We start from the raw sequence: 27,715 nt of genomic DNA on the forward strand, positions 1-27,715 counted from the left end.
GGCATTTAACAAAAAAGATTTCGCTACAATAGGAATTTGCTAACTGCGAGTTGTTAAAACATGACATGCACAAGTCAATTACTATGAAAACTCTTGCAAGTGAGCAAAATATATCACTACATTCTCACCAGTCTTTTAAAAACTAGAACTACTGTACCAAAGTTTCCTCACTTACCAGAATGATGAGATCTAGTCAAACAGTTTAAGATATTTAAAATTGCTTGAGTATTGCCACAATAATTACTTGTTGCGTAGTAAATGCAAAGATAAATTGGTTCTTGAATCAGTGGACTCTTTGGGTTCTGGTTTTTCTTTCTGTGTACTTTATACTTCCCAGAAATGCCGGGGTGAAAATGAGTTCCTAAATGCAAATCATTTTGTATGATGGGAATGTTATAATGATGAATCAAGGATAATTTGATTCACATGGCATTTTTCCACACACCTACTCATCTCAAGAAAGACGGAGAAACCTATCTGCCTTTCCACCTACATAACAACACAAGGCTCCTGATCTTAGATAAAATAAGCTCCTAGTGTTGATTTAGTTGCTTAGATAGATATATTTATCGTGCTAAGTAAATGTGAAAGAAAATGTGTGATATCCCAAAGGTGGGTTCAGAAATACAAAATGTCTAAATCTGTCCTTATGCTTCCGTTTTACCTAGCATCAGCAAGCCAATATTAGATTTTTAGGAAAAAAAAAAAAAAAAAAAAAAAAAGTAAACCAAATAACTTATCTTTCATTTGTACTTTGTCAGCATACTGTGAACTTCCCTTTCCTATTACTATTAGCTGTTGTAAGACACAGTGAACTGAAATAAGGGCCTTAAAGGAAGAAGTTCTGACTTTGAAAAGTCAGAATGTATACTGACTTTGAAAAGTCAGTATGCTTTCTTTAAAATATAGCCCTGTGACTTTTTTACTTTTATTATTTAACATAGTTTCTGATTGAACTCAGAACTAGGTTTGGCCCTAGGTTCACAGATCTGTATTTGCACACTGAATACCATGAGGCAATGAGTAGATACTTAGAAAGTAGGAGAGCATCTCAAACACAAGGGTACTTCAGAAATCATCAGAATTGCAATTAATTAAATATACATTTCTGTGTCTGAGAATCATCTTTTTAATTATTTTCTCTTAGCAGGCAGGCAAAGCTTAACAAACAACCATGGAACATCTTCCTATTTGAAGTTATCCAGCAGTTTATACTGTGGGACTTGTTAAGGTAAACTTTTCTTATCCCTTCTCTCAGAGGGGTATCAGCTATAGGGAAAGGGGCAGCAGAAGGAATCACAGAATGGTTTGGGTTGGAAGCGACCTTAAAGGTCACCCACTTCCACCCCCACTGCCATGGGCAGGGACATCTTCCACCAGACCAGGTTGCTCAAAGTCACGTCCAACCTGGCCTTGAACATTTCCAGGAATGGGGCATCCACAACTTCTCTGGCCAACCTGTTCCAGTGCCTTACCATCTTCCAGTTAAAGAATTCTTTCCTAATATGTTATCTAAATCTACCCTCTTTCAGCTTAAAACCACTACTCTTTAAAACTACACTCCCTGACAAAGAGTCCCTCCTCAGCTTTCCCACAGGCCCCCTTTAGGTACTGGACGTCTGCAATGAGGTCTCCCCAGAGCCTTCTCTTTTGCAGGATGAACAACTCCAGCTCCCTCAGCCTGTCTTCATAGGAGAGGTGCTCCAGCCCTCTGATCATCTTTGTGGCCCTTCTCTGGACTGCACTAAATGGGTCCACATCCTTCTTGTGCTGTGGGCCCCAGAGGTGAATGCAGTACTGCAGGTGGGGTCTCACAGAGCTCCTCCCTCGAGCTGCTGGCCACTCCTCTGTCGATGCAGCCCACGATGCAGTTGGCCTTTTGGGCTATAAGGACACACAGCTGGCTCATGTCGAGCTTCTTGTCCACCAGAACCTCCAAGTTTTTCTCCACAGGGCAGCTTTCAATGAGTTCACCCAGTCTGTACTCATGTCTGGGACTGATCCAGTTGTAGCACCTTGCATTTGGACTTGTTGAACCTCATGGGATTCAGGCTTGTCCAGGTCCCTTTGGATGGCATCCCTTTCTTCTGTTGTATCAACCACTCCACTCAGCTTAGCGTTGTCTGCAAACTTTCTGAGGACACAGTCAACCCCCCTGTCTATGTCATTAATAAAGATCTCAAATAGCACCGGTCCCAAGATGAACACCTGTGGGACATTTTGTGGATCTTTTCAGGCACAGAGGTTAGACTGACTGGCTTGTAGTTTCCTGGGTCTTCCTTTTTGCCCTTTTTAAAAATGGGGATTATGTTTCCCCTATTCCAGTCAGTGGAAACTTTGCCGGAATGCCACAACATTTTATATAGGCTGGAGAGTGGCTTAGCAACTACGTCTGCCAGTTCCCCCAGTATCTGTGATGTACCTCATCAGGTCCCCTGGACTAGTGCACCTTCAGGTTCCTTAGGTGGTCTCAAACCTGATTTTCTCCTACAGTGGGCAGTTCATCATTCTCCCACTCCCTGCCTTTGCCTTTAAAGCAGAAAGCTGCAGACACAGCCTCTGACCTTGACTCAGGACAAGATGGGTTTCCTGGCTCTGGGCTGATTTGGGGTGTTTGCAAGGCAGATGCCCTCCTGCTGTGATACATTCCTCCAGCTTCACTGAAGGCAGGACGGAAAGTAAGCCATGGTTGTCATTCCTCTGAGCTCAGGCTGCCCCTGTGCCACATCCTGCTGTAAGGTGACTTGGTGTTTGTCTCCTTGGGGGAGAGCTGACATCAGTTCCTTTTGGTGCAGGTAAAACACGCTGTGGCACCTAACTCCAGATATCTCCCTCAGAAAAGCTATCAGCAGTGCTCACTGCCTGGTTAGCAGATGGAAGGAAGCAATGAGAAGAAAAAAAAAAAAAAAAAAAAGTAATCCCTGACATTACTTTTACATTTAAATTTGGATAAGCTTACTCATCTACCTCTAATGGCCACATCTTCACTGTGCTTTGCTTTAGGATTTATTTTATTTATTTTTATTTATTTATTTTTGAGTGAAAGGGCTTATCTTACTGTATGCAGTCACTTTGGCATCTCATGAAAACTTTAAATCACTTTCTATCTGCCTTTATTTAAATTGTTTTCTTAAGATTTATCTGAATATTTATTTGAGGTTGAGCCTATTAGCAGAGTAAGATACAAGCCAAAGAGGAACGAAGCTGTAGACAGCGAATTTTGTAAGATACATTCACTGATAAATTGGTGCAAAGATGTAATGGTGTTAAATAATAAGGTACATGTACTGTAAATTGCACTGAAGCAAATGAGAAGCACCTTTGAATTAAAAGGACAATCAAACTAATGAACACTTTGGAGACAGATAATCCTGGTGCTTTGTACAGACCCTTTGATCAGTGGCTGCAGTGGATGAAGGGCTTTGCTTCTTCCAATATTTTTTTCTGATGTGTATTAAGAACAAGGTAGATAATTGTACATTCTATATGTTTAAACTTTCTACAACAAAAAATAAAAAGGATTTCCTTTATACTCATTTAATGCAAGTTTTGGATAAAGAAGATCAATACAGTTTCAGACATTGCCTATTTCTGTCCTTTGGATACAAGAATACCACTGAAAGAGTCTGTTTGCAAACGATGGTAAAGAATACTATATGCTTTCAAATGTAGGTGTATGTCAGGTGTCAGGGTGGTATGCAAGAAATATAGAGGGAATTTGCCTTATTCGCTTAAAAAAAAAAAAAAAAAAAAAAAAAAGTGACTTCATATATTCTAAAGAATAAAAGGAATAGGAAATAGAATAAAATTAAATACGGAAGTAAAGTGTCTAGAAAATGCTATTTAAAACCATTAAAAATGCCATCTGTTGATCCAATCAATGGATTATTACATGAATAATACTGAGAGCAATCTTGACTAAGAAAGAGAGCTATGGAAGTCACTCTAGCAAGGGTAGCAGGCAGGGAGGTGGTTTCATAGAACCATTAAAGTGGAAAAGACCTTAAAGATCATCTGGTCCAACCATCCCCCTACCATCAATGTCACCCACTAAACCATGTCCCCAAGCACCATGTCCAGCCTTTCTTTAAACACCCCCAGGGACAATGATGCCACCACTTCCAGAGACAACCCATTTCAATGCCTGACCGCTCTTTCTGAGAAGAAATGTTTCCTCATTTCCAACCTGAACCTTCCCTGGTGCAACTCGAGGCCATTCCCTCTAGACCTATCACTAGTTATCTGTGAGAAGAGGCTGACCCCCAGCTCCCTACACCTTCCTTTCAGGTAGCTGTAGAGAGCAATAAGGTCTTCCCTGAGCCTCCTCTTCTCCAGAGTGAACAACCCCAGTTCCCTCAGCTGCTCCTCACAGGACTTGTGTTCCAGGCCCTGCACCAGTTTCATAGCCCTTCTCTGGACATGCTCCAGAGCCTCGGTGTCCTTCTTGTAGTGAGGGGCCCAAAGCTGAACACAGTACTTGAGGTGCACCCCCTCACCAGAGCAGAGTATAGGGGGAGACGATCACCTCCCTGGTCCTGCTGGCTACACTATTCCTGATACAAACCAGGATGCCATTGGCCTTCTTGGCCACCTGGGCACACTTCTGGCTCATGTTCAGGTGAGCATCAGTCAGCAGCAGATCCTTTTCCTTCACACAGCTTTGCAGCCACTCTGCCCCAAGCCTGTAGCATTGCTTGGGGTTGTTGTGGCTGCAGCACTGTTTCACAGGATGCTGATGATCCAGACAAAGAAATGGTGATACCATACCTTATTCAGTTTCCATCTGAAGGGATGCTTTGAAGGCAGGTACTTAACATTTAATTGTGTTCTCCTCAAAATAACTTGTCCGTGAGCAAAGCTTCCGTCTAACCCTATAAATTACTGGTTGGCTTATGCCCTGGAGTATAAGAGTTTACAGCCCTATGAAATTGTTTTTGTTCTATCTACTGTAGCACAGTTTGTTCTCATTTTTTCATATAAATATCTAATGAACATTCCAAACTATGAAAAATGAAGCCCTTTCAGTGACTTCAGTGGGAGCTATGCAGTGTGAAATAACACTTCTAGAAGCAAAATTAATGAAATTGATAATCTAAAATCAGTAACCAATTGTGTCTTGTTCAATTTATTGTTATAAACACAATTATTCCAGATTTATGTGAAATTTTATCTTCAGCATTTTGTTTGAGAACTCTACCTTAAAACAGTGCAATTACTGGATACTTAGCAGCAGACATAGATGTAGGAAATCATCATACTTGAATATATAATGTGAAGCTGTTCAACTTGTAAACACAAGATCAATTGTCTGGCCATTTCTAATAAGCTTCTAAGAAAATATATATGGGATTATTTATGGGAGTATTTTGATTCATTCATAAAAAATACAAATCTTTTTAAAAATGTTTCTCTCAACTCCAAAACACCAAATTGATCGTTAAATATATCAGATGTCTTGATTTAAGTTGTCCTAGAAACTAAAGAATCTCTTACTTCAAGAAGAATTTCATGCATCCTTTAGAGATGTATGTATATGCCTATATATTCAGATTCTTGCATATGTTGTTTTTCTTGGCCAGTTTTCTGAGGTCCATGAAAAACCTCTGCAGACACACATATGGGGATATAAAAATATGCTTACAGTTTTAGAGCTACTCAAATATTCTTAGGAGCTCCTTAGAAATTTATCTAAATATACATTGCAGATCTGTTCCTAAAGAAAGGGGAAAAAAGTGATTTGTATATATAAAGCATTGGACCACCAATTTAAATAGAAGACAAAGCTGTAAAATACATGCAAAACTAAGAGATGTTGCCATGGTATTAGCAGAAACAAAGTATGACTTTTGAAGATTAAGACTGTAATAATAGAGAAAGTCAAAGGAAAATTGATCTTTAGATACTGTGAAGTTTAGACTTCTTGTAGTGATGTTGAGGGAGCACCTAGAACATCTAACCTAGTTTTTACCCATTTTCATATTGACTATATACATTAATAGATAAAAATTCTATCGTCTTATTACTGAAGGCTGGGATAATGTGCTAGAACATATGTTTACTCTGTTCTTGCACTTTTCCATTATGAGTCACAGCCAGAAAATGGACTATCAGGCTAGCTGAACCTTTGGTCAGACCCATAACGGCTGTTCTTCTGTAGAGATTCCCTTGCAATCGGAAATCCAGTGGGCTCTTTTAGCAAGATTTAATTAAACTGACAGCTGGCAGGGAGGTTTCAGCAACAAATGTGGGGAAAAAAAAAAAAAAAAAGACAAAAAAAAAAAAAGCTATTCCAAATCTGAGATGTAAAAACGAGTGAGTGCTGCTGTATCACAAAGAAGATTTAGGCAAACTTCGAAGTTAACTTAGTGTCCTTCATGGTAAAAGGAAGATAGAAATTCCATATCATTTCCAGTCATATATACAATTTTATTTGGAGGGAACCATTTTGACTTTCAATCATAATAATAACATATCTTTTTCCTAGTATCTTCAGTGAGAAAACAAATGCAACAAATTACTTATTCCTTAAACTTGTCTAATCTTTCTTTATTAATTATTAAGAAACAGATGTTTGCTACTCATATTTGGTTTGAGAAGTACTGGTGTGAGTTTTCCTCTCTCTGGCAAATTACTGTGAAATATGCTGGGGATGAATTTATGTTCAAACTTCACTGTAACTGTCCAGGTACATGCTGTTTTCCTGAGAGAAACAGGTTTATTTTTTGAGTTATCCATTGCTCATAGCAGGTGGAAGTCTGCATACCCAACCTTACATTGGAGTATGTTTTTTTTCAGTTATATGCTCTCTGGGAAAACTGTATTTGAGTTGGTCATTTGAATTCCATTGTGCTGATTCATTCTCTGAAAGGGCAATCCTGGTTTTGTATATGGAAGTAGTAGAAGAAATCTTTAAGACTTGGAGAGATTTTGACAGATGGTCTGAAAATGGTGAGAATTTGCTCAAAAGAAAATAACAGGGAATGTTGGATAAGTAAAATATTTCCTTATCTTCCTGTTTGCTAGTCACTATATTTAGTCCTATAAAGTTGATCTTTCTGGCTAGCTGTGAGAATGAAATCTCAGTCATCTTTTAAGACAAGGTTTTCATTGTTTGTCAGAATTTACAACTTTGGTCAGTAACTCAGTGTACGAACCCTTGTACTGTGATAGTTTTTCATTTCACTGCTTCTTTTTGATGGACCTATACTGACTGTATATTCTCCAATGCCATAAGTATTGCTTCACTGTGCTTTGTTAAAAAAAGGACAGAATATTTTGTCTTTGATTTTAAATCATGCTGTCACTGTGCCCAAGTCAGGCTTGCCTTGCCAGTCTGAGACATGCAACTTGGAGGAATGCGTAACAACACTGTGAGAGCATCAATTCAATTTAGGATGTTCCATGTGGGATTGCCTGTGGACTTTTTTCTTAGACAGTATTGTCCTTCAGTTTCTAGAGGACTGACCTGAAAGAAGCATCCATGAAGATGGTTAAAGGCGATTGCTAGGACATTAGTATATTATTTTCCAATAGAAAATCAGACAGCTTCAGAGAGCAGATCAATGGCTAATTCTACTTCACGTAGTGTTGCACTCTTAATGTACTTTTCACGTAATGGATTTTACTCCAAAATCCTTTGTAGTGTTGCAGCTGCTGGAGTCTCTTTGAGTGGCAGATTATATTTCCTTCATGAAATACTTTTGGTTTTGACCACAGCTGTGCTGATGGTGAGGAAACTAGGCATCCCTATTCTGCTTCGCATAAGAGAGTGCAGGACAGTGACCTCCTCATGGAACATGTGGGAGGTAAGGTATGTGACAAAGTCATAGGGTTTGTGCAGCATTGCATATTTTTGTGTTTTCTCATCTGAATGGTGTTTCCAGAGAAAAATGATATGCTGGCATCTATGTTGGCATGGAGAGTGCAGGCTATTTAGACCCTTAGTCTAAATGTACTTTCTCCACTTCCTTTCTCTGCTCCTCTGTCTAACCATAATTTCACACTTCACATTTTGTTTCCGTTAAAGAGATAAGTCTTAAAGAAAGTCAGCAGAAGTTTCACAGGAGGGGAAAAGATTGTGAAATTATGAATGGAGAATAGCTGGACTTTGGTCACTAATCCTAGCTCTATGCATATAGTTTACTTCAAATGGAAAGCTTGCAAGTAATTAATTTAAAGTAAAGTCTTTGTTAAAAGGGCTATCCCAGGTTAATAACCAATTTATGATTTTACAACAACTGAGGAATTGTATTTGGACACTAACATCCTTAAGTATTTATCTTGTGAGCCCAAATCTGAAGCCTGAAGTTGACACAAGTCTCACAGACTATACACAAATATCTGGTATGGGATGTAGCAGACCTCATGTGCACATGCCACAGTATGGAAACCAATGAGCATATCAAGCTCCCTGTGCTTGACTTGGCCTCTCTTCTTGAAGAGAGTTATTGTGCACAGGGTTTTGTGTATCTTAAATTGCTGTGTATATATAAAGTATAGCTTTTCTTTTTTTCATTGGAATTAAGTTTATCTTCTAACAAGATACCACTAGTGCTACCCTGCATTTCATTTCACTTTTCTTCCATATTCCTCTTTTTTTTTTTTTTTTTTTTTTGTTTTGTTTTTTTTTTTTTTGTTTGTTTTGTTTTTTGTTTTTTCTATCTTTTTGAGTTCTTCAGTGAGCCAGTTCATCTGGACAGAAAAGAAAAACAAGAAAAGATAGGACAGAAGTTGTTTGTACTCTTCAAGGCTGTTACTGTTATTCATTTTTTACTATTGCAAATTTTTTCTTTCTGCTTTTAAATCTTTCCATCACTGTAAACTTTCTAAATGGTAGCAAAACCATTTCTATTGAAACTGACTTTTCAAATGCTAAATTCAGTGGAACTTTGCACACCTTTGTCTGACTGCAAACTTTCTTATATGTAGAAAAAATAGACTTGAAGTTGTGGCATTTTGGCTCCTATTGGAGCTCAAAATCTGAAAAAGTTAAAATATCAAACTTCAAATTTCTGGTAACTTTTATTGAGCTTTTCCAGGATTTGAAAACATTTATCTACCTTGAATATTTCAATGCTAACTACCAATATATCTATACTATTTGATGGCTTGGGAAGAGCTATGTACCATGCTTCTTCCTCTCTTCTTTCTCTTAGCAAAAGTATATGTATTTTACCAATGAAACTTCTTAAACAGGCAGAAAAAGAAAGTTCTTTGGAAGTCTGGAGAATAAAGGATTCATTTGTAGTGTGTATTCTTTCCACTTCAATACTTGACAGTGATTAATCATAAAGCATTGCAAACAAAGGTATATTATTATTTTAGCACTAGACATTTGCAGAAGATTTTGTTTCAGGATCAGCACTATTATCTGTGCAATGTACTGAACAATGAGGGAATGTAGCATAGCTCTCCAGTCCTTACTTGTTTTGTTATCTTCCCTTTGTCTTCCAAGTTATCTTCATTTTTTTATTCTCATTTGCTACTTTCATCAAGCAGTATAGGATGGATTTTGTTGTTGTTGTTACTGCAAGGTGGATATTCTTTCTCATGAGTCCATGAGGCTAATCATATGTCTTTATCAGGATATAATTCAGAGTAAATTGAAGTACTTTCATTTTTCCTCCGTTACATCTTTGGACAGATTTGATGGGCAATACATATCAGAATTAATTAGTTTTGAAAACATCTATGTCTACATTTTTCTTTTATAATGAGTGAGATGTAAGTGCTCCACAGATAATAGATTTTTGTCTGGTATAATTTTTTATAGCTTTCGGGAAAAGGAAGACCATAATGAAAGATGGTTAAAAATGTTATATCTGATAGAAAAGTCTTATCAAATTATTGAAACCATGTGATCTGATGAGTAGCATGGACATAGAAATATCCATCAGGCCCTTGATGAGATAGTTTGTTGATCAAAGTTCTATACAGAGACTAGATTCACATTAAAATCAGCTTTTATTTCAGCCTATATTAACATCTTAATGGTGTCCACTACTGTTCAGTAAAAGTAATTTTGTACTTAGCGATTGTAAGGTTTCTTGTGTAATTGTTTCTTCTTCTTTCTCTCTTTCTCTCTTTCTTTCTTTTTTCTTCATTGTCTACTAAATATGGTGGATCTATCAAACATTTTATTAGAAGGGGGTGAGCTGCAGACATCTTTTGCCAGTTACTAGGCACCTTCAATACCTAATCTACTGCAAAGAAATCACTTCCATTTCTTTTTCAGCTAATGGTGATTTCCTTTAGCAAGACTGTTATTTGTACGGAAGGAGCTGAGGTTGAATTCTTCTAATTTTAAAACATTAAATTCTATTCAGTAACAAAGCCTGAAAATCATGTGCAAAATTTTGACTCTGGTAGAAAAAAGAAAAGTAAACTTCTGTGGCAAGGACTGAACCATGGTCTACACTAACCCATGGCTGATTTACATGTTCTCTTCTGTTGCATGCATAGATCTGAACATGCTTCTGCTTCTTGCTTTGGCTCTAAGTTGTCAGACCCATTGCAGCACTGAGAGCAGCTCTTGGTTTGTAATGTTTGACCTGATGACTTTTTTTCTACAGTGGTGCTTTATGAATTAAGCTAATCATTACCCCAATGAGCCTCATGAAAAGATTAATTAGTAGATTAATAGGTCCTAAACTTCTCAAGAGATATTTTACCACTTAGTATTAAATACACAGAGACATCATACTTCTCTCTTCAGTTTTGTTCTCTGATCCAAATCATAGAATCATGGAATGGTTTGGGTTGGAAGGGACATTAAGGATCATCTAATTTCAACCTCTCCCCCCTCCCCCCCGCCATGGGTAGGGACACCTTCCACCAGACCAGGTTACTCCAAGCCCCATTCAGCCTGGCCTTGAACACTTCCAGGAATGGGGCATCCACAACTTCTCTGGGCAACCTGTTCCAGAGCCTCACCACCTCCTGAGTAAAGAATTTCTTCCTAATATGTTATCTAAATCTACCCTCTTTCAGCATAAAACCACAACTCCTTGTCCTCTCACTACACTCCCTGACAAAGAGTCTCTCAGCTTTCCCACAGGCCCCATTTAGATACTGGAAGGCCGCTGTAATGTAACTCCAGAGCCTTCTCTTCTCCAGGCTGAACAACCCCACTTCTCAGCCTGAGTGTTGCTTCCGCCCTCTGATCAGCCTCATGGCCCTCCTCTGGACTTTCTCCAACACGTCCATGTCCTTCTTATGTTGGGGGCATCAGAACCAAATGTGGTGCTCAAGTGGGGACTCACGAGGACAGAGTAGAGAGAGAGAATCACCTTTCATAACCTACTCATCACATTTTTTTTGAAGCGACTTAGGATACAGCTCTGGGTTGCAAGCACACATTGCTGGCTTATGTTCAGTTTTTCATCCACCAAAACCCCCAAGTCCTTCTCTTTGGGGCTGCTCTCAATCCTTTCTCCACCCATCCTTTATTTGTGCTTGGGATTGCCCCAGCCTAGGTGCAGCACTTTACACTTGGACCTCATTAGGTTCGTGTGGGCCTACTTATCAAGTAGTCCAGATCTCTTTAGATGGCATCCTTTCCTTCTGTTTTATTAACTGCACCACTCAGCTTGGTGTTGTCTGCAAACTTTCTGAGGATGTACTCAGTCCCCCTATGTCATTGATAAAGATCTTGAACAACACCAGTCCCACGACAAACACCTATGGAATATCAGTTGTCACTGACCTCCACCTGGACATCAACCACCACTCTGGATGCAACCACCAATCCAACTCCTTATCTATGGAGTAGTCCGCCCTTCAAATCCATATCTCTCCAATTTAGAGACAAGGATGTCATGCAGAATAGTGTCGAATGGTTTGCACAAGCCCAGGCAGATTCTGTCAGTTATTCTTCCACTGTCTACCAATGCTGTAACCTCGTTGTAGAATGCCACCAGATTTTTAGGTAGGCACAATTTGCCCTTTGTGAAGCCATACTGGATTTCACCAATCTCCTCTTCGTTTTCATGTGCCTTAGCACAACACACTGACAGTGACTTTGTTAAAGATACAGTGGTTATGTAGCTGTAGTGGGTTTACATGGCAAGGTTTTGGTAGTAGGGGACTGCAGGGGTGGCCTCTGTGAGAAAATTCTAGAAGCTGCCCCATGTTAGATAAGGGCCAGTTTCAGATGGCTCCAAAGAGATCCACCTTGTAGATACCAAGCTCAGTGCAGCAGGAGGGCAGGAGGTGCTCCAGGCACTCAGCAGCAGTTCCCCTGTGGCCTGTGGAGAGGCCCCTGGTGGAGCAGGCTGTCCCCCTGCAGCCCATGGGTCCCACAAGGAGCAGATCTCCATGCTGCAGCCTGTGGAGGAGCCCCCAGTGGAGCAGGTGGATGTGGCATGGAGGAGGCTGTGGCCCATGGAGAGCCCCCGCAGGAGCAGGCCCAGAGCTGGAGCTGCAGCCCGTGGAGAGGAGCCCCTGCAGGATCACTTCTGGAAGGATGGCATACTGTAGGAAGGGGACACCACGTTGGAGTCAGGGCAGAGAGTGACTGTGAAGGAACAGCAGAGGTGAAGTGCTATAGACTGACTTAAGCTCCCATTCCCCTGTTACCCTGTGCTACTTGGGGGAAGGAGGTAGAAGACGATAGATGGGGGCAGGTGTTTTTAGTTTGCCTTTAGTTTCTCACTGCTCTAGCTTGTTAGTAATAGGTAGTACATTTCTCTAATCTCCCTGTGCTGAATTTGTTTTGCCTGTGACAATAATTTTTGAGTGATCTCCCTGTCCTTATCTCAACCCTTGCGCCCTTTTCATTCTATTTTCTTCCCCTTTCCATTTGAGGAAGGGGAATGAGAGTGGTTGTGATGGAGTTTGGCTGCCCAGCAGTGTAAAACCACCACAGTAGCCCAACTTAATTCAATTACATTTTTTAAATTAAGCTAGGTTTCAGTAAGATTATTTTGTTGAAGGCTACTGAGTGACTCTTCTGTTTTCTTGCTAACTCATTCCTTTATTTTACTGCTGTGTTGTAAAAGAAGGATTGCAGTTTTCTTAATAGTGCTATGTCTTCAACTAGTGTTTTGAAACATAAACACCTGAAGCAATATAGAAGACTTAACTTTATCCTCTTCATGTTTTATAACCTCCAATGATAAGTTGAAGTCAGCAGATAAAATTTGTTATTATTTTTATATCCTAATGGTGTTCTTATCCAAATGTCCAGCTCTCAAAGTACTTCAAAGTGAGATAAATATTGTTAGGTATTAACATCAAAATAGATATATTAATTTTGTAAATATAAACTGAAGTCTAGATACCAAATTAAATAAACTCAACCTTCCTCACTCATGTAAGAGAAGGTTATTTAACTTATACCTTAATCATAAAGTACAAGTTGTTCTGTTGGGAAAAACGAAGGAGGTGGATGTTGATTTTTGATGAAAAAAAGTGTAAGTACATCCAGTTGTTACAGACCTAGGCTAAAAGAGTAAACCTGTGGAAAGGAACATTTTTATCAGTAATGAGGATTATGAACCATTAGAGAAACATCTACATGGATGTGGCTGACTCTTTATACCTTGAAATGTTCATTTTATTAGCTAAATACACTCTAGTTCAGACAGAAATGGCTGGATTCAGACATTATCATTATTTGACACATTACCTATGGAACCATTTGGAAATGATATTTCCATTTCACTAGAAATTCTGATATTAACAGATTAAAAGAAAACCTGAATTTTTCCATGAAGTATGCAAAGTATTTACATTTTCATGTTTAATGTTTTGTTTCAGTAATGCTAACGTGTCATCTTGTACTGAATAATTAAGCCAAAAATATCCTTCAAAATCATTTGAAATAAGAAGACATGTTTTATCTTAATGTTTTAAGATAAAAAAGAAAAAGAATCAACCAGTAAATCCTTTAATCATTTAGAATGTCATCAATCAAGTGTAAAATATTTCAATGTTAATGAAACTGCCTTTCCAAAAACAAAGTTAGGTCTTAAAGTAGATTCTGATCAACCTTAAGTGTGCAAGAAACCAAGATTTGTCTCTTTTTGCCTGAAGAGAGTTTCTCTTTTAGTCCAATCAATGACTTGGAAGAAAACTTTGGGTTTGACTGAAGTCAGCATGGCTTATGATGACAATTTCCATGAAAACAGATTATATTCTTTGAGCACAAGGCTGCTAATGAACACTCTAGCAATGGGCTAAACTTATGTTTAGGCATGCTCTGTGGAGAATTTGTACAGTAAAACTCATTACCACCATGTGCAAGATTTTGTTGTAGCAGACCTATGTCATACTTGCATTTTTGGGATTCAATTTACCTAAAAGTTTCTCTGTCAGAAGTAACCCCTTGATTTTTGTTCCAAATTTGGACTTAGAATTGCATGTACAATAAACCACAGAACTTAGCTGAAAGTTGTTTTAATTCAAATTTGAAACTATTTTTTGAACTTCATATTCAAGTTCAAACAGTTATCAAACTCAGATTTACATTCATTAAAGTCTTCACATGCAAGCTATTTTTAATAGTCCAAATAGTGAGAAAATAAATATTTGCGACTTGAGATAACTTAAGCTAAATAACATTCAGCTAGTTTTCAGAATAATTCCGTGAATTAGACTGCATAAATAAATACATAAAGAAAGCTGGAAATGCTTTTGCCATCGATGTTCTGGAAAATAGTAAAATGGATAAGGGATTTTATTTATTTATTTTTAATTCCAGTAAATAAAAGAAATGTGACTATTTTGTAACCATAAAGGAGGTCTTACAAAAGCAAACCAAGAAGACTCAAAATTAAAAGATTTATAATTGATGCTAATTTTCTTATAAGGCATGATTACAAGTCAGGTTTCCCTGTCTGTGTACAGCATTTAAATTTAAAGGAGGTGACTGGAGGCAATCCCTGAACACCATGACAGCAGGAAGAAGCGTACAAGGGAAAAATGGGGCACCAGCCTACCATTAACATCAGGCTATCCAGGAGAACTTTGCTGAAAAGAGTCTTTTATATCACTGACAAAATATTTAAAATAAACAGGGCAGGGAGTTAAATAAAAAATACTAAGCAGAAGATCCCCACTGGGAGCAAATTACCCTCAAAGAAGAAAGGCTATATTTATTTAAAGAATGTTTTTGCAAAATCCATCCCTTGGGGTGGGGTTTCTTTTCCTGCTTGAAAACAGTCTAAGGAATGCCAGAAGCTTCTGTGTCATCTTCATGATACTGGCTCCACTGGTGCAACCTTCCAGAACTCATTTTTTCAAGCTTTATTTTCAGCTGGATATGTGATTTTCACTCATTCATAAACGTCTTTACTACAGATTATTTTTAATTTTAGACTCTCACTTTCAGGGCTGTGAAAGTTGGCTTTCATTTACACAAACAGGACTAAAAAGTTAAAGGATGGAAAATGTGTTGTTTTCTTTTATCTGTTTTGGAAATGTGCATTTATTTAATCAGTTTCTGTAGGTTTGGTGGTGGTGAGAATATCTCTTGCAGTTATTGTCCATCATCTGTTAATGCAAAATGGAAGCTGTGTTGGTACATTCGCTACTGTTTCTTTGGCAGGACGGAGAAAAAAAAAAAAAACAGAGAGCTTTTTTGTTGTTGAGAATGGAAATATAAAATAACAGATCTCTCTTACTTCATGTCACCTTAGAGATAGACTCTAATTACTGAATTCAGTAGCCAGTGATCTCATTTGGAGTCTTTTTTTTTTTTTTCCTTTCTTCTTTTCCTATTTTAGACTTAATATCTGTTTTGCCCACAACGTAACTATCTGTGTGAATGCATGTGTTGTGAAATATGCAGAGCTGTATACCTGTGAATTCATTTAGGAAAGTAAAATACAGTTTTAAAAGCCATGGGTGCATTATTTTTATCCAAAGGTTTTGCAGTCGTTCATGGTTTCATGGAAAATATTATTATTTATTATTATTATTATTAAAAAACAATCCAACTAAAACACTGCTTAGAGGTCTTTGCTAAAACACTAAAATAAACGACTTGTAAAGGCTGTTAGTTTTGAGTAAAGAGCTTGTGACTGTAGCTGACAGATTAGTGAACAAAGCAACATTGAGCTGCTAGTGCATTAAATGCATCTTTGTCATAAATATTAAGGGTTTTTGAAAAGAGATGTTTTTACTTAAAGAATAAAGATATCAACCTATAGGGTCAAAATACAGATAAAAATTTGTAAAAATACAAATATTTTTATTTTTTAAAGGATTATAACAAAATATCTCATTCTCCATTATATTTTAGTGTGTTGGATATTAAGTGCCACTTTTTTGCATTTTGAGCAAAGTATTATTTTTTCCCTTCTCTCTATTACCTTACATCAAAAAGTATTTGCACAATTGGCTGAAGAATTGACCACCTTTGCAAGAGTAATCGAATTGTTTGCTGAAGTATTTGTTGAGTTTCTGAGGAAATTAAAAGACACACGAATTTAGGATATATCCATACTGCAGGTTGGTGACTGCAACAAAAGAGCTATAGTAGAACAAGATTTTATTTAACTAAATTTGGAAATGAATAGCAGTGAAGATGCATGGACTTCAGTGCAGGCAGTAGAGCCTGCAAAGAGCTGCAAAGATCTTATACATAAAACTAATCTACTGTGAAATCTGTATAACCACATAGTGTTCATATGTTTTTTTGGGGTAGTTAAATGAAGGTAGCTCTGGAAAGAATGCATGGCTGCATTCAGACCTCCCAGCTACAGTAGTTTTACTTTAAGGAGAATATTTACATTTTGAAAAATTATTGCTTGTGAAATTTGATCTTCAGCTTGAAGTTGTACCTTCCTAGGTGCCACTCTCTGTTGACTCATTATCTAGAAAATTATTGTTAATTGCATCTAGGGGTATAAAAAAATGGCGGTAATTTCATTGTTGTTGAAATTATAATTCCTAAAAATTCCTGATTATCAGCATCAGTGAAAATGCCATGCAGAACAATCACTTACCTTATTTTTCTTTTGTATTCAGATTTTTTGGCATTGAAATTTGTCAGATAATGAGCTTTGCTTTAAATGAAGGTATGGATAGATTCACTAAATCGTGAGGTTTTCCTGCTGGTTTTTTGTAACCAGAACTTGAGTGTGAAGCATATGTTTGTAATTTTTCCAACAGTCTTCAGGTTGAACAAGGTTACTGGCAATTGGAACAGATTTTCAATATATCCAGAGAAGAGCTGGAAGAGGAGAAGTCTAATAGTCTGATTTTCCTCATGTTCTTACGCATCATGTGATATTGTTAGAAATGAACAGTTTCATGTCAGACAGAGGCCATGTCTGCCTGTGACAGCACCCTGCTTACCTCACAGGAATATTTCTTACTGAGGCTTCTTCTGAGTCTCTGGCATCTGTTTCCCTCATTGGAATAAGAACTTCTGTGTCTTCGCATATTTCTGCAATGTCTTTTGGAAACTTTCCACAGACCTGCATTACAATTTTCTTGGCCTAGTGACCACTGACTAAAATTCATTTAAAAAAAGACAGTGTACATTTGAAGGCAGCTGAGAAAGTCCTGCCAGATAACACTGGCAGGAATATGCTCTAGAATATGCTCTAGCTATTAGTCTTGAGCTTTTTCAGGAACAATGTGATTTGTGATGAAGATGCCATGAAATAACTGACTTGTAACGTTAGGTACTGAGTCAGGTGAAGTATGCCTCCTTATTCTAGGAAATAAGACAAAGCAAGTATGTACCTTGATCCCTTTCCCTTTCACTATGATAGGGCTAAGTACATAAATGGGAAGATAAAATTGTTTAAAGGGTAACGTGGTATGGTTGTGGTCTCATCATGGAACACTCTTGAGTTGAAACTCTGCCTTCACCTTTTTTGGTACAAAGACAGTGATGTCCTTTCCTGTGTATCTCACTTAGTTGGTCCATAATGTAGTGCTGGATACTAGCCATAGCAGGAGAGAATATGGTCCTTGTAGTTACATTCAGCGTGATCTTTCAGTCCTTAGGAAATTCATTTATTAGTGCTAGTTTTCTACCAAGTCTGCTTGCTATTTTCCAAAAACACATTCAACATCGCTTCTGACACCCACCTCCGCATACTTGAGTATTTAATGGTTTACAATTAGCATACTATCTTGTGACTGCAGAACTCATGAGAGCTAAAATGAATATTTATCATTTTAAAACACCACAAGTTTTACCACCAAAATGATGTAAGTACTGCATTTCTCTTTTGTTCTATTTTTTTTTTTTCCATTGGAGGAATCGTTGTAGGAGCACAAAAGAAAGGAAAAAGCCTATTGATCCATCATACTGGCAATATCTTCAAAATCTACCAGTTTTTCATTTGGTGATATTCTATTTCCCACAGGCTGTGTTATACAGAGCACCTGTAAGCAAGCCAAACCTAGCATGGAACAATTTAAAATGTGATTTTTATCACAGTGGAGAAAACAACAACATATTACTGTAGATTGGGGCTGATCATGTCCCAGTTTTAAAAGCACGAGTTATGAGCTGTTGACCATAGTGGAGAGTGGCTGGACTGAGCTCTGGGTTATGAATGGGGCAGTGCCTGCCTTGAGCCCAATTTCCAGCTCCCAGCTCTGCTCTCCTTCCCTCCATGGTCCCCTGGTCCCAGGTGCCAGATGTCACATTTGATAACTGTTAGACAAAAGGCAAGTAGATACTTATCATCACTAATATAGTGTTGTCCATATTTATACCTTCATTTTACAGATCTGAGGACAGATACTGATTTTGTGCCCTTTTTTTTTTTTTAATATTTAGCACAGAGGAGGTGAAGAACCACCATCCATCAGTGCCATCTTAATATTTTTAAAGTGTGTGACAGGTGCAAACCCTTAATTTCATCTTCTATGTCATATATATTACTTAGGAAAGATACAAGAATAGGTACCAGTCCCTGTTCCTACTTGAACTAAATGAAATGAGTATGACTGGCTAACTCGCATGGTCTCAGTAACGTCGTTTAGTGCAACACTCTTTGAAGCCCATTCATAAATCCTTTTCACTGACCAGGTTTGAACATAGAATTTCATTTTTAAGTACGAAGACAGTTAGCTCTTGAAGCCACACTCCTAGAAAGGTGTGTATAGAAGCCAGCAACAGGGACAAGCAGTCATCTTGCCAAGTCGGTGAGAAATGCTGACAGGGTAAAACATGCAGACATGATTTGTTTTTATGATTCACAGCCATAAATCCTCTGTTGGCACTAGGTGCCTGAACTGTCTGTCCTTTGGCATCTCTGCAACAAATGGTAAATCTACTGGTATCAAATACAAGACACATGCTCTCAAACCCTCTTTCATCTTTATTTGGAGAGATTTCCATTTTTTCAACTGTATCCTAAATACTGGATTTAGAACCCATCTTCTTCTCGGTACCTCTGCTAGCTATTTTGGAGTTAGCTCTAATTATTCTGTATTCAGTCTACTGGTTCCTACGAATCCTGTTCCTAGACACTGCTCTTTCTGTGCCTGGGCACCTAGCCCAGGTTGTAGATTTCAAAGGCAGCACGGTGTTGAGATGTTAGGTAGTGAAATGTTGTAAGTACCTTTGTGGATCTAGCATTTCATCTTTGCCTGGAAATTGATACTCTGTTATTTGTTTGAGCGAGAGCAGTGTATGCAATATATAGATACAGGTGTACACAGAGAGTTTTGTATGCCTGAGATAGCCTACACAATTCATTATAAATGTAGCAACAAGGCTCAAGTGCATTTTATTTTGTTCCTATTCTTAACGTGGAGATGCTAAGATGCACAGTACAGTCATGATTGAACTAGCTGCTGCAATGATGGAATGGGTTCTTCTATATCATTTTCATTGAAAATAGCTTTTTGAGATACTGCAGTTTTTCATTGCTTGATATCCATTCCACACAGCTTGTAGATGGCAGTAGATAGTATATTACATTTACACATTTTGTAATATTTGCATTTGAATTTCATGGGGAGAGATTTTTTTAACTTTTTTTTCCTAAGGGCCATTGCATGAATAGAAATGGTTGGAAAACATACTCTCAAAATTTATGAGGTAACAAATTATTCCTTGATGTCACTTTTTTAGGATCTGTTTTACTTCTTGTGCCTGGCTGACTTTGGGGACAGTTGAGAACTTAGCACTGTTTTTCAGTTTTTCTTTCTTTAGGAGTGAATTGCTGTTTCTTAAATTTACAGGAAGACTGCTAAATATTTCTCTAACATTTCACTGACATATGAGCAGCCCCATTACTTGAGAAAAAGGTTACAGTAAAGGACTTTTAAGTCTCTATCATAGTAGCTTAATATCAGTTTAGAAAATTGGCTGAAGCTTTTCATAGTGTGGCGTCTATCTTTTCATTACTGGATTGTCAAAGATACCTGGTGTATATGAGGGTCACCTGCTATATGGTCTCATCTGTTGTTATTGGCAAATTAGCTGTCATGGGGAGCCAGGCTGTTCATAAAAAAGTGGAGAAATGTGTTGCCAGAAAAAGGAACTATATTCCATGTTAAGGCTGACATAGTAAATTATTTATTATATATCTTTGTACTATTTATGGATGTTAAAGATATGTGTACAAACAATTTCTGTTAGGAATGGCAGATGTTCTGATTTGCAAATATTATTTTTTTTCATGTAAAGGAGAAAAATTCTGGATAAATCTATGTGGTAGTCTTTATCTCCCAAACTGATAAATGTATAATATACTCAGAAAGTGATGCATGGATGAAAAAGGTGATATGTTTGCCTGTGACTAAAACCTGCTGATTTCATTTTAAAGTTCTTATTTTTATACAGGCAGTTGATAATTCTGTGCTTCATTTACTACATGTTTAAATTTGGTTCAAACTTAGTCTCTGCCTGTGCAGAGAACTATTGGGGTCGATGAATTCTGCAAAGGCAGAAGATTGTGATAATGAACACACAGCATTTTACTATTTTACATATGATCAAAAGGAATTAAAAAGACTTCATAAATACCATTTTTCTTGTTTGTTTGTTTGTTTGTTTTTCTTAAAGATTAAATACATTCACCTTAAGAGAACTAACACAAGTAGCTTCTGTAGCTTCTTCATGAAGAAGCTGCATCTGGTTGAATCTCGGTTTTTGTTTAAATCCTATCACTGATAGTGTGTTTCATCTATATTCATTTGGAAAAGCGTAAAGCTGATATTTTAATACAATAGACAAGACTGTTCAGAAAGTTGGAAAGGCTCTCCAATACAATACAGGCAGCTGTGATTTTATTTGTGTAATTACGTGCAATATACAGACATGTATATGACTAAATGATCTTAAACATCCACAAATAACCACAAGCATCCATTAGAAATACAACAACTTCTCCAAAGCATGTTTTTATTATTGCTCACACTGTAGGCCATCTTCAGTGTAGAAGCATTCAGATGTTGGCATGCAAATTTTATCATTTGGTTTTCCTTTCTCTAGTAACACATCACTTTTTGTTAGAAATAAACTTCTTCTCATTTTCTTAATTTTCTGGTTTTATTAATGACCAGATTCTCCATAAAAGACTCTTATTTTGGGAATAACAACAGGCAACAGCAAACCTTGTTGTTAGATGTATCAATGAAAATCTGGGCAATAGTTCTTAAAGAAAAAATAATTAAATCAGGAAATAATCATTGAAAGATTGCTTGTGGTGCAGGAAGTTAGTGATAATCTGGACTCTCTTCTTCATGAAACAGGCTCAGTGAATTTCTCTCCTAGTCTCCTCAGTGTGGTAGCTGGGAACCAGAGAATCCGCTGCACTGGTTTGTGACAACCTTTAGAAGTCACGAAGTTTCTGTAGAAAATTGTCCATTTTAGAAGGACAGGTAAAATGCAAAGATTTCAATTAACGTCTTCCTCCTGTCAGGAAGAGATATAAATATCATCTCTGAGTTTGCGTTCATTTGCTGATTAGTAATTTCAGTGACAACCCACACCTCTTAAATAATTAAGGCAACTTAATTAAGAATGTCATAATAACAATTTGAAGAGATTTGTATTTATTCATTCATAAATGAAGATTTCAAGTTCCCTACTTGATTCTGTAACCACAGCATTTATTGTTAACCTTGTACTCTCTGCTGAAGAAGCAGAGATGTATGATAGCTTCTGATGCCAAAGAGCCACATTATGAACATAAGATAACTGTCAAATTGCAGGTCTGTGCTTAAATGCAATCCTAGGACAAACTTGGGTTCTCAACTGTGACAAATCAGGGTAAGTCTGTGGAACACAGTCCAGCTGAGCCACAGCACAGTGCTCAAAGTTCTGGCTAAGGATGTTGTTTTAAATTCTATATAAACAATAAAATAATAAGTAACTGAGTTGTAATCTTTAATGCAGTATTAAGAGTGTTAATTTGTATAATGCATATTTCAAAGCAGATAGATAAGGCAATGTTTGACTAGCTGTGCTGGCTTATATCAGATGAGCATCTTGCTTTTTTGCCTACCTGCTAAAAAATGGATTATCTAAATCTTGGAAAATGTGAATATTTAAGTGTTAAATTATTATTATTATTATTTCATTTTAATTTATCTCAGGTGGTGTTTGCATTGCTCAGTCACTCAAAATCCCTCGGGAACCAAGACCAGGAGAATTTGAAAAGATCATCAAGCGCTTGTTGGAAACTCCAAATGCTCGAGCAGTGATCATGTTTGCGAATGAAGATGATATTAGGTGCCTGTTTCCTAATTTTGTATGTTGAAGATGTTCTCTCTTCACAGAGATACACAATTGGCTGGAGCAGAATAGAGTAGCATGGGAGGTTTCAGATTCAATCCAGTGTAAAAATAATGGGAAATCTGATGATAAGAAATTCAGTTAAAATTACAATACATGCTTTTCCTTTGTTGCATGGATAACTAGAACCAGAAAATCATCTAGGTTTGAAAAGACCCTTAAGATCATCAAGTCCAGTCATCAGCCTAACACTACCAAAGCCTGTTGCTAAACCATGTCCCTAAGTGCCATGTCCACATATCTCTCCAGGCATGGCACCCCCACCGTTTCCCTAGGCAGCCTGTTCCAATGCCTAACCACTCTTTCTGTGAAGAAATTCTTCCTCGTGTTCAGTCTAAACCTCCCATGGCACAACTTGAGGCCATTTCCTCACTTGTCACCTGAGAAAAGAGACCAGCACCCTTCTTGCTGCAACCTCCTTTCAGGTAGTTGTAGACAGTCATGAGGTCTCCCCTCAACCTCCTCTTCTAAATACTAAACAACCCCAGTTCCCTCAGCAGCTCCTTCTATGTCTTGTTTTCTAGTCCCTTAACCAGCTTTGTTGCTCTTCCTTTGAATGCATTTGAGCAACTCATTATCCTCCTTGTAGTTAGGGGCCCAAATCTGAACACAATATTTGAGGTGTGGTCTCACCAGTGCCACAGACAAGGGAACCTTCAATTTCCTAGTCCTGCTGGCCATGCTATTTCTGATGCAGGCCAGGATGCTGTTGGCCTTCTCAGCCACATGGGCACACTGCTGGCTTAATTTCAGCCAGCTGTCAGCCAGCATCCCCAGGTCCTTTTCTGCCACGCAACTTTCCAGCTACTCTTCTCAGAGCCTCTAGCACTGTATACAGTTATGAACTGAGTGCAGCACCTGTCATTTAGCCTCACTGAATGCCATGCAACTGGACACGGACCATCAATCCATCCTATCCAGATCCCTCTTCAAAGCCTTCCTACTAGTCCTGCCTAACTTGGCGTCATCTGCAAACTTACTGTGGGTACACTCAATCCCGTCAAGTCTATTGATAAAAATATTAAAACAAAACTGGTCTCAATACAAGTGCAGCCTAGGGAAAAACCACTTGTGATTGGCCACCAACCAGATTTAACTCCATTCACAACAGCCCTTTGGTCCTGGCTATCCAGCCCGTTTTTTTTACCCAGTGAACAGTACTAACTTGTTCCAAGTTCTTACCTATAAGTGCAGCTGCAATAGATTGTTATTTGGTGTCTGAAACCAATAAGAATGCTAGACAAATATGGCTAAAAAGGAAACAAAAGGTACAGTACAGTAGCTTAAGTTCAGTGCATCTGTTGTTGAATATATTTTAGGTTGTCCAAATTAAATTAGTGGCTAACTGGTTAGTGTGAACTTAGTTATGCATAGCCAGAATTAATGCTGGGGATACTAAAATTCCTAGTAATTGCAGTTTATTTAATTAGTGATTTATTTGTTTGTTTTCAGGCGAATACTGGAAGCAGCCAAAAAAGCTAATCAATCTGGACATTTCCTGTGGATTGGCTCAGATAGTTGGGGGTCAAAAATTTCACCAGTTCAACATCAGGAAGAGATTGCAGAAGGAGCAGTAACCATCCTGCCCAAAAGAACATCTATAGATGGTAGGAATGCAATGGCACAAAAAAAAAAAACAATTCTCTGACAATGTTCTAACATCCTAGCTCTTAGGCACCTCACTCTCTTATCAGTGTAGGAGTAAAGTTAAATGTCTTTAATTACTGAGCAGAACACCTAAAGAAAACTGAGCATGAGGCTGTCTGAAATCTGGATGTCCTCTGGATTTTTGCAAAACTCTGACTTAAGTGAAGTTTGCATTCTTTCAGGACTAGAGCCTGAATTTTTTTCTCAAAAGTATAAGCAATTGCTTTCTTAAAGAACTGAGCGAGTACTTGTTTCAATGGGTTTTGTTTATTTTTAATATAGTTTGAAGATAAGGAGATGCTGAATTAAGCAGTCTCATTGCTAATAATTAGAGCACTAGGGTTTCTTAACCATAGTCTGGTGGTTCTTTTGGACAAAAAAAAAGAAAGCATCAGATGGCTGTTAATGAATCAGCTCATTCTCATGGGAGAAGATTAATCTAGACTCTGTTTTCCTCGCTTAAATTTTTTATAATTCTTACTTTAAGAATCCACTATATTAACAAACTTTATGATGTGGTCTATATAGCATCTTCTAGCAAGTAGAATTTTTTGGTTTGAACCACTTCACCCCAGTGAGGGAGTGAAGACATAGTGAGACCTGGACATAAGTGCTCTAAGCTGGTAAACAACTGAAAAAGCTGGGCACTATTGATGCTGCTTGGAGAATTTACCCCCATGGTAATTTTTATGAAGGATTTAATGGTATATTGCTCATAATTTCATTAAGGCTGGATTTTTGGCGTAAAACTGGTGCAGAAAATGATCAGGTTTAAGGGATTGTTTCTCAACTAGGTGGGAGGCTTAGGTGACTTGGAAGTCTTTGGGTTCAGCAGAGAAGTACACAGTGATTTTAGGTGGCCATGGGAAGAAATTTATTTAAATCATGATATTTAGTTGGTAGTACTTAAAGTTTTTCTAATTTCTTGTATGTATCTAATTCTTTATTTGGGTCATCTGTTGTATTAAAAATTAAGCTGTTCCCTTATCCATCTGCATTGCTTTTTTTTTTTTTTTAATTATAAAGTTCTGCTGGAGCTTTACAGACTCGTTAACTACTGTAGATATTTAAAAATATATTTTTCTATGGCAAATATGAAATAGTAAAGAACATGCTAATTTTTAATCTTAGATATGCACATGAGCATAAATCTACAATGCACCTAAAGCTTTTACTTACTATGAAATTCATACAAAATCCATTATCATCTTTAAATGAATGCTTTTATGCTGTTTCATATTTTAATACTTTTTTTTTCTCACTTCTCTTCTTGGATGTAGGATTTGATAGATATTTTCGGAGTCGAACGCTTGCTAACAATCGAAGAAATGTATGGTTTGCAGAATTTTGGGAAGAGAACTTTGGATGCAAGTTAGGATCCCATGGAAAAAGAAATAGCAATATCAAGAAATGCACAGGTAACTGTGAAAGCAAAACATTATTTATAAGTTACTTATTGGAGTATTAAAGGACCTGCTTTCCGCAGATCAGTCTCATGGCTCTCTTCAGTTCTCCTATACAAATTATTATGTTCTAAAAAAAGTGTGACATTTTTGCTCAGACCTGAAGAAAAAAAATAGGGGAGGTATTTGAGAAAGCTTATAGTTAATTTGTGCAAATCTAATAATGGTACAGATTTTGCTAAGGACCATGGTTTGATTCCATTCATGTTTTCAGTGATCTTCTCTCTCATCCGTAAATAGTTGTCTATGTGCATTTTTAGTGAACTGGTACATTACAGCAGTTCTCACATTGTTATCCCTGAAGATTACAGAGAGCAAATTAAATTTCTTTTTAAGCTATTGAGGTCTTGATGGCAGGTCAGGTCATGAACTCCTTATTTAGTTTACAAACTGTGTTTCAGGATGGAGTAAAAATCAAATCAATATGTCCTTAATACTTGTCCTTATGTGAAAAGAACAGGATTCTGTATTGTATTAAGAAGTTTGAACAAAAAGTGTGTGTCAGTGGCACTGGTTTTCTCAAACCTGCTTGCTCAGGCATCATACCTAGTCACAATGGTTGTGACAGATAATCCAGTAGCTCTGAGTTTCATCTCATCTCTGAAAGGTTGTCTTTTTGTTTTCTCTTGAGTTGAGTTGTCCCAGAGTTTCCTACTTGTGTTACCTTTAGTCTTCTATGACTACAGCAGACTATTTATGCTACTTTTTTTGTATATACATTTTTTTCCTAGTGTCAGTATTTCTGCTATCGTTTGCTTAATTACTGTTACCACCAGAATCAGTGCTGGTAGAGACCACTATCTCTGTGACTAGTAGCAGCAGCAACACACTGTTTTTTGCATTGCATACATAAATCATCCATGTACCTTGATTTTCTGGCAGTGTTTTCTTTCATCAAACGTTTTTGTTCAAATGTACAAAACATTTTGTTCAAAATGTTTTGTAAACATTTTTTTCACTTGCTGTTGCAAGCTTTCTGTCTCATGACACTCATGACACTGTCATCACCATTTATTATGGGGGTGCTCTTCCAAACTTTGTCAAAACACGAGCTTCTCCCCAGCACCCCAGTTCTTATGGGACTGTCAGACAGACTTACAATGCATTCTCTAAGAACATGCTTCATGTGTCCTAGAGTTCCTGAACTGTCACATGTATACTATTTGTACTGTACCACTGATTCAGTCTTACTGCACTGTGCTTCACAATGCAGGGATATACCTCGCACAAAAATGTGACAGCTATGCATGTGCTCACTCATTTCAACAATGATGAAATGGTATGGTCTTCTACCTTTTACCATATACTCCAATGGGAAAAAAAAAGGATGAAATTCAGTGCCTCACTGAGCTAAATGATAACTCATTACTCTAATCCTGCAATCCTTGGTGTTGATTCATATAGCAGTAAGTCATGGCTGGGTAGCTATCCATGACTGAGAAGGGATTATTTTTCTTTTAGTATTTTAAGAGGAAAATAGATTATTTTTTGACTTTATTCCGGTAGAATGAGTGGTGTATGGACTGTACTTTGAGAAGCTCTAAGTGTTACCACAGATGGTTTTCTGACTTGTCTTAGCTCATCACATCTGTCAAATTGAAGTACCAAGTTAAAAGCAGCATATGAAATGCATAGACCATATCTTAATATTCAAAATAACTTGTGATTTAAAATATATAGCCATATATTTTATGAAACAAAATTATAGTAATTCTTCTGTGCTAGAAAATAGAAAGAAAACATATCTTCTCTACTCAGAAAATAAACATAGCAGCAAGGGATGGGCTTAAGAGGTAGGCAGAGTCTCATATGAAGGTTGTCCATTGAAAAAAATTACAAATTCTCCTGCAGGCAAGGATATCTATAAATAATAAGACTCTTGACTTAA

General features: G+C 37.5%; 1 protein-coding gene across 5 annotated transcripts in view; it reads left to right on the top strand.

Annotated features, from left to right (window-relative positions):
* GRM8 (glutamate metabotropic receptor 8) overlaps positions 1-27,715 on the top strand; it is a 345,739-nt gene that overhangs the window by 134,359 nt on the left and 183,665 nt on the right. For all 5 annotated transcript variants that reach the window (XM_032192752.1, XM_032192777.1, XM_032192743.1 and 2 more), the window contains 3 exons: positions 22,519-22,654; positions 24,170-24,324; positions 25,645-25,782. In XM_032192752.1, coding sequence (XP_032048643.1) covers positions 22,519-22,654; positions 24,170-24,324; positions 25,645-25,782 — 429 coding nt within the window. The remainder of the gene's footprint in view (positions 1-22,518; positions 22,655-24,169; positions 24,325-25,644; positions 25,783-27,715) is intronic.

Source organism: Aythya fuligula, chromosome 1, assembly GCF_009819795.1.
Source record: "Aythya fuligula isolate bAytFul2 chromosome 1, bAytFul2.pri, whole genome shotgun sequence".
In the NCBI taxonomy this organism is placed as follows: domain Eukaryota; kingdom Metazoa; phylum Chordata; class Aves; order Anseriformes; family Anatidae; genus Aythya; species Aythya fuligula.